Source organism: Branchiostoma belcheri, unplaced genomic scaffold, assembly GCF_001625305.1.
Source record: "Branchiostoma belcheri isolate BF01 breed outbred unplaced genomic scaffold, Haploidv18h27 scaffold33, whole genome shotgun sequence".
In the NCBI taxonomy this organism is placed as follows: domain Eukaryota; kingdom Metazoa; phylum Chordata; class Leptocardii; order Amphioxiformes; family Branchiostomatidae; genus Branchiostoma; species Branchiostoma belcheri.
The window spans coordinates 2570378-2578829 of NW_017803943.1; the positions used below are offsets into that span (position 1 = coordinate 2570378).

Below are 8452 nucleotides of genomic sequence, written 5' to 3' on the forward strand. Positions count from 1 at the left end.
TTGGTGACAACGAATTCCGCTATATGATAGTTCTAGGAAAAAATGAGATTTTGAACACCTCAATCCTTGGTTGATAACTCTGGTACTTGAAGGCATGACTGTTTCTTGTTCTTTTTACTGAGCTGGTATTAGGTACTTAGCAGTTGGTATGTCCACCAGTGTATTTAGTAATTTTGTACATCAGTTTGTAAAATTAGAACAATACTCATAGCCTTGTTGATAATCTCTTAACCTAATCTTGCTAACCTTGACAATGTACATTTTCTAACCTGATAGCAAAAACGAGCTGCACTGAACATCGTGAAATCACTGGACAGTGTTGCCGACACGCTGTTGGCATTGCAGCCTGGCAACGCAGAATATCAGACAACGTTTGGGACGGAAAACGTTGGGGTGACTCTGTCCAGATCGCCATCCAACAGAGACCTGCACCTCAGCAATGGCCCCATCACTGCAACAATTCCATCAACTGGATCCGGAAGCCAGACTAACAGCATGTTGGATCTGAAGGTACCGCTTTTTACACTTTTGCCACAACAATTTGATTTGTTGGTTCTCAGATTTTTTTAGAAAGAAATATAAAGCAACAAGTCGCAAGTGAATAGAAATAAAAACAGAACTGGGCTTTTTCTGACAACCCCCAAAGCTACGAGTTTGGAGTTGATTCAGACTCAGAGCCTGAATCTTTTTTTTTTTACAAATCAAAAAAAAACTTAAGCGGGTGAATTCCAGAATTGATGAGGCCTAACCAACATGTAGTCTCAGGAATATGGGTACATATGAGGAAGAAGAATTTCTATTCATTGTCACAAGCCAAATGAAGCTAGTATTGTTGTAATCAAGATACTGTATATAGGAAAATACTTGACCATGTGAATGCTGTTCAGCACCAAGGAGAAAGCAATTGTACATTACACTAAGAAACAGTTACTCAAGCAACTGGACATGATTACAGAATCCTTACGGTTCCAAAATCATATCCAGTTGCTCGAGTAACCATTGTTTGGCATATCTTATCACCTGGATGTCCAACCTTGACCGACAATTGTACATTAGTCTGTGAAATTCTTTAGTTCCATCATCATTCAATTTTTTTCAGATGTTGAGTTTCAAGAAGAACCCATACTCCTGGAAACAATCGACAGGAGGACAGAACATCTCTTCACCCGTTACGGTTCTGTCGATGGAGACAAGAGGATCTGGAAAAGGGCCGAAACAGGGCAGACAAAGAGGACCCAGAAGCCTGAAGGAAGAGAAGCAAGTAAACCTGGACATCCCGTTTGTACCCTTGCAAGAAAGAGAGCTGACAACAGACGCACCACACGTGACCACCCACAAGGTAAAGTAGCGTTCTTGTGTTTTATATACTTAAGCAAAGATAATGATATATATATGCGGGTAATAGGTAAGGAGCCTAATGCCAACAGTTTTATATATGTAAAAAGGTACTCAATTCAGCCTGTGGCTGCAATGTACTTTTGACTCGATCAAAATGATCATTCATTCATTCATTCATTCATTCATTCATTCATTCATTCATTCATTCATTCATTCATTCATTCATTCATTCATTCACTCACTCACTCACTCACTCACTCACTCACTCACTCACCCACCCACTCACTCACTCACTCACTCACTCACTCACTCACTTACTCACTCACTCACAAGCCAGGAGAAAGGAGTGCGGAAAGCAGCATCGACAGGGGCAACGGGACTACGATGACGTATCACCGCTTCAGCATCCCGGTCGGCAATGTCATCCCTGTCCTACACATGAGCTGGTGGGACGTAGATGCCACCTTTCACGTGTACTTCTCGTACGGGTCCAAACCTACCTTCGAGAAGTATGACGAGAAAAGAGTCATCCAGGCTAAAGACGGGTATGAGGCCTGGCTCGCGGAGAAAGACGTCACGGTCACCTTTACACCCAACACCACACGTCGTGGTGGTGCTCTGTACGTTGGCGTACAGAAAATAGGTAAATTGGAACAATATCTGTATACTTAATGAGTTGTATCTTTTATCTGTGGTTCATTTATTTTGGTTTTGTTTTCCTTCAATTCCCACGATCATGATAATGATAGTAGGCACTCATTTTCACCTGAGTGAAATGAGGAAAGTTACTTAGTCTAGTACTTGGAATAATTCAAACCTGGGACCTCTTGGTTCTGAGCCGAATGCTCTCACTGTTGTTACGCCACACAACCCCACTATTTTGCTGACATGTGTATACTTACAACATTCGTTTTTATGCTATTTTCAGATCGTGGCAGTTCTTCACCCAAGAAACCAAACCGAGAGAGAACCGCCAACTACAGTCTGTTGATGTCAGCTGTTGGCTGTTCATCTTGGGATGAAGATAATGAGCGATGGGGGCTGGAACAATGCAACGTAAGTCACGTCTAATTTACACAATATGCAAGCCAAATGAAGCTATTCATTGCACTCATATGGAAGAGGTGGAAAAATGCTTGATCATGTGAATGCCATTCAGCACCAAGGAGAAAACCGCAATACTTTTTAAATTGTTAAAAATGTTTATTTGTGTGTTTATTGTTGATTTTGTGTGTCTTTTTAAATGTATGTAAATAACTTTTTCTGTGCCATGCAATTATGTCATTTTAAATGTATGTGTTTGAGCCTTGGAAGATTAGCCCAGCAAGTTTTTGCGATAAATGAATGAATAAGAATCATGGTAGATTAGACTCAAAAAGACCATATCCATTTATGTACTATGTAAACATTTAAGAATGAACTGCCTTCGTTATTGCAGTGATATGTTTTCCCCCAGTTACAAATAAATGTTACTATTTCTTTTCAAAATCCATCAACCTAAATCAGGCTAAACTCGACATAGAGAACAACATCTTCCACTGTGAATGTCGCACGGTCGGGTCCAGCATTGCAGTCGGAACCATGACCCTCCCCACCCCGAATTCCATCGACTTTCTCACCGCGTTCAAGAACTTCAGCAACCTGAGGGACAACGCCGTGGTGCTCTCTATCGTGGTGTCTGAGTACATCTTGTACATCATAAACATGGTGCTCTTGTGTGCTAACTTCAGCCGGTTATGGGTAAGTATAGAGTGAGTGTACTTTGTGTGCTAACTTCTAACTCTAACTTGTAGTAGTAATTACTTCTGGGACAGATTCCAAGTATTCTTTGGGGCGGCACTGGTTTATGGTTTAGGTTGGTTTCTATGTTTGGATTCCAGAATGGAGGTACAAAAAGTAGTTTTGACAGTTGATTATCATACACACTGGCCATGGTTGAAAGTGGCCCACAGCATGTGTTGGGATGGAGCATGTCTGGGCCTTCTTCAAGCTATTTGTAAATTTAAAGTGTCTTCATTTTCATTTAAAAGTCTAAAAGTAGGTTTGCCTCCTAAAATTGTAAGATATCACATATAATATATACAAAATACAGTGTTACAACTATTGTGTGATAAGGATCTTCTTAGCTTCCTCATCTGATATATATTTTTAAGTATACAACATTTTTGTTTACTTCAGGGTAAAAGATCCCAGGACCAAAGGAAGAAGACGCTGCCCAAAGTGAGTCTGATCCCCCCTGACAGGATGCCTGCACCTCACCTCTATCAGCTCACAGTCACCACCGGGTCCATGTTCGGGGCAGGTACGACCTCACGGGTCGCCTTCCAACTCTTCGGGTCAGAGGGCACGACCCCGATCAAGATGCTGAACCCTGGAGGAGAGGTCAGGCTTGTTCTTGATTATGTTCTTCTACTATTCCTTGTCTCCACCAGACTCGTTTGCAGACTGAATACTATTATTAGATAGAAATCAGCCTTGAAAGGGAATGTACATGTAGCTGGCCACGGGAGTTAGCCAACCAAAGAGTGTCCAATTTTCCATGCAGGCAAGTTGGACCCTCTACCAGTATTGCATGCAAACGTGGCTATCTTGGTTTTTGATTGGACCATTTGTGACTGTCTTTTCATGATCTATGATCATTTTAAGTCTTAAAAAATCATGTCAAACATTATGTCTATGCATGGTGATGATAACATCAAGTGAAGTAAACATAGATTGATCATGATAGAATACAAAAAAGATGTACATGTATGTTACTTGTCGTAACTTTGTCATGATTACAGGCTTTGGTTCGTGGAAGTACTTTACATTTTATCATGCCTGTGCGTGAGTCACTTGGAGAAGTGACGCTGTTGCGCATCTGGCATGATAACTCCGGGGAAGGCGACACGTCAGCCTGGTTCCTTGGAAATTTTCTCGTCAGAGATGTTAAAAAGGATGCGGTGTAAGATCTTAAAGACAAATTATCCCACCTTCTGTTTGGCTGCTATCTGAACTCAGTCTTTTGATCAAATTTTCCTTCAATCTTATTACCTCATGTTCAGCATGCAAGAAATTCTCTGAGTGTGCAAACTTTCAAAATGTTTAGAAAAACAGACCGTCCCTTGAATACAGACTGCAAAACGACTAAATTTCTATAATTCTTTGCTTGATGACATGAGACTAATTATCAGTATAACTGATATATATCGTTCAATGCCCCCTCGACCTGATAAGGAAACGGTTGCGTGGTGTTGGGGGGGAAAAACTACATGCAAACAGGAACTCAAGAGAGTTCAGACTGCTGGGAAGTGTTTTGGGGTTTTGTGTATGTATTGGAACTGTACATCATGAAATGGGTTTCATTGCTTGCTCCAGTATTACACCACGGTGTTGTTTCATACCATGATTTACACAGTACGTATTCCTGGTGACCTCAATATCTACCACATCCTACCACCTAGAGCATGCCGGCCACAACCCTGACAATCAGCTGAATCCAAATCTCCACCCATCCACTTCCAATCCTGGCTGCTCAGGACAAGATACATATTTATTGACTAATGCCATGATTTACAAAATATATCTGATTGCTCTACAGGACTCACTTCCGCTGCCACGACTGGTTGTCAGAGGACAAAGGTGACGGGGAGGTGCAGAAGGTGGTTCACGCAACCCCCAAGCAGGAGCTGAGGTCCTTTGGTAACATCTTTACTTGAGGCAACAAGCGACCTATTCTACGATAAACAGCTGTGGACGTCTGCCCTTGTAGCACCACCAGGTCTGAGCATTTCTTCTTTGGCAACTTCATGATCCTCCAAGTACAGGTGGACACTTTAGATAGTTTTTTTTTAATTTTCATGTTTAGGAAAATGGAAAAAAATTGATAGACCAGCAAAAAGTGGAAACAAATGCTTAGGGTCTGTAGTACACAGGTACAAGCCCTTAGCTTGAGGTTTGTTGGTATATGCTTCAGTACATGTAGCTATAAGTTATGCAATATGAAATATATCATGTATTATAAGCTGTGTCCAGAAATTGATCAAATTGCTAGAAAAGGTTTTCAACCAAAAACATAATGCAAATTTAAAGTAATCTACTACTAGTATGTTGCTCCAAAAAATTAGGGATAATTTGACTTACTGAATGTGTTTTTTTTCCTGAGTATATAGGTTCCAGCTTCACCCAGGCCCAGCGTCTGTCATGTTGCTTCACTCTCCTGAACACCATGATGCTGGCCAGCGCTATGTGGTACAGGACTGATGACATAACTGCTGACACGAAAGTGTACAACCTGGGGGTTGCTCATTTCACAGTAGAGGTAACAACAAAATCAGAGATTTCAAACTAGTCCTATTATTGTGAAAGTTCATCTGTGATCATGGTAGTTACACGTTTGGAGTTAAAATTTTTGTTCCACACAAAAGAACTTGTCACATATAGAGCTTTTGACCAGTCACTCTCAGACCAGTCTTCTCAAGTAGACTGACCTAGTGACACTACAAATGTAGTTCTTACAATGTAGTAGTTTGCATCAATGAACCACAATAGTTTGCATCAATGAACCACACCATAACTCAATCGTCATTCGCATGGTCATTACTAAACAAACACCCCTGCAGTTCCAGAGCAAGCTGCTATGGGGACCAAACTTACGTCACTTCTTCCCCAGCACAAGAGCTACCTATTATCCATATTCGTGACCCTAGCTGTCTAGGTCGTGAGATATCAAAATGGGAAGTTCAGCTGCAGTACCTTAACAAGCCGCTAGGGGGCCAAAACAGGCTATCTCTTGAGCAGAGGCTATTGCCTAAAATTGAGCAATCTCTAGGCTCAGACACCCACTGTAAAAGAAAAGAAAATAAAGTTTTCTATACTTCTGTAGGAGCTGTACACCAGCCTTATGACTGCCTTGACCGTAGCTCCTGTGAACCTGATGATCGTACAGCTCTTCCGCATGGAGGCACCACTGGCTGCCAACACTCCGGAGATGTCAATCGTTACACAAGGTAGGAAAAACATTATCAGGCATGAGGCGGGAAACTAGCAACAAGCTTTAAATCAAAGGTTCTTGATGGGATTCTGTTGAGGAGATGAAAGTGTGTTTAACTGTGGTCTTGATACAAGTAGTACAGTACGTAATCATGAAAATTGCCTAAATATTGGCATTTATAGCAAATCCAATTGGCCACGTGCTCTCACTTTGGAACCCAAACATACATACTCCCCTTAACCAGCAACACCCAAAACAATACTTCCATCCCAGAAGCAATTGATAAATGGCATTGAAAAAAGAAAGAAAGAAAGAAAGAAAGAGGTTTACAGTCATCTCATGTCCACCAGTAACGACCATATAATAGAAAAACTATGTGAATTTATCTCCTATTGCTTTCAAAAGAGAGAAGAAATCTTCAAGGCCTAGATTAGTTTATTCTCTTGACTAGTAGTTGTTAAAACTTTTACATTATTGTGTTATCCTTATATCCTATGTATAATGTTACCCAGACATACAGTACATGTACAGTAACATCACACTCGATCTCTAGATCTAGCGGACCAACTCTCCTGGTATGGTATCTCTCTGTTTGTCCAATTTCTACTCTTTCCAGCCACTTCCCAAAGCCTGGTAGAGGCTATAGAAATGCCAGTCAGCTTTGAGGTCTGAAAAGTTGTTTGTTGAAATTTGCCGATTGTTGAATCTCACCAGGACGTGTGAAGAAACATCTGCACCGCTGGGCTAAGTACGTGGCATGGATGACCGTGTTCCTGGCGTCCACCGGCTCAGCGTTCTTCGTCCTGCTGTACAGTATGGACTGGGGGAAGGAGAGGAGCGACTCCTGGATGAAGGCCTTCATTCTGTCCTTAATGGGATCCAGCTGCGTGGCGGACACTCTTCAGGTAATGATCATGGTCTTTAATGAGGGCCTGCAAGGGGGGGTCCCGACAACCCTCTACGCTGAATTCGGAAACCTCTTGATTACGCTTTACGATAAATTCCAAGTGGCTACAACGAATTACGTGGAATTAAAACGGCGAATATGCTCTACACAAAATACACCAATTGCGCTCTACGTTGAATTAGAATGGTCCGTCTACGCTCTACATAGAATTAAAATGGCCGATTACGCTCTACGGAAAAGGGCTAGGGGGCCCCCTTTAATAAATCAAATTTACCCTGGGTGCCAGACCCCAGCAGGGCTGGCGCAGCTATAAGGCAGTTTTAGGCTAGGGAGATTTTAGCCTAAAGTTGGCTACAAGAGAGCTTGTATCTCAGCAGGCATAACTGTCTATGGCTGCTGAACAAACTCGCTGCCAGCTCTGCGAGAGTCTGGCACCTCAGGTAGTTTTTACCAAGGACCAAGGATTTTACCCAGCCTTAGCAGGTATCCATCCCTACTGTACTGTGTCTTTTCTGTTGCCAATAGGGATATGGTTTTATCTATGTTCATGATTGATAGTACATGTATTGTTCCCTGCAGGTGTGACTTCGTAAAGTCTTGATATGCGACACTATCTTGCGAGACCAAATCATCCATGCATGATAATAATATATAATGCTATTATCAATGATATCTTGTAGTCATGAATGTAGGACAGATTAGCCTTGTGGTACAGTTGTTTTAGTACCTTTGTTGCCATACATTGTGCTGCACGATTGTGGAGCAATAAAAATGATTTATTCATATCTTAAACCCATGTCATGTCAGATCGTGGTCCTTGCCGTGGTGCTGTCTGCTGTCTGTAACCCGTCGCTCCTCATCAAGCCACCAGCACTAAGGAAGGAAGACCTCAAACTCAACCTGTGGAACTCTGCAGGTTAGAGTTGTAACTTGTTGGAGCATTAATTTTTTGTTTGAGCCTTTGTGAAATTGACTCAAATTGGTCTGCTGGCAGTTTTTCATTGAGCACATAAGGAAGGAAGAGGTATAGGTCAAACAGTATGTGCCAAGATACAAGTTACATGTTTGAGATCCTGTTGAAATAACAATGAAACTATTTTTCCTGTTCAAGTTTTTACGTCCCCAGACTAAAACCTTCAGGAGAATTAACCTCAAGAACACATTGTAGCAACTGACATGTCGCATGACTACGTTTTGTATTGCAGCACCAAAGAAAATCCGCCCGCCCACCAAAG

At 41.7% G+C, this 8452-nt stretch overlaps 1 protein-coding gene across 1 annotated transcript in view; it reads left to right on the forward strand.

The window, feature by feature from the left end:
• LOC109475159 overlaps positions 1-8452 on the forward strand; it is a 28519-nt gene that overhangs the window by 13830 nt on the left and 6237 nt on the right. Inside the window, 11 exon segments of the mRNA XM_019775692.1 lie at positions 277-510; positions 1100-1339; positions 1672-1981; positions 2267-2394; positions 2845-3078; positions 3517-3720; positions 4122-4282; positions 4919-5033; positions 5035-5098; positions 5490-5638; positions 6203-6326. Of these exon segments, the coding sequence (XP_019631251.1) occupies positions 277-510; positions 1100-1339; positions 1672-1981; positions 2267-2394; positions 2845-3078; positions 3517-3720; positions 4122-4282; positions 4919-5033; positions 5035-5098; positions 5490-5638; positions 6203-6326 (1963 nt within the window).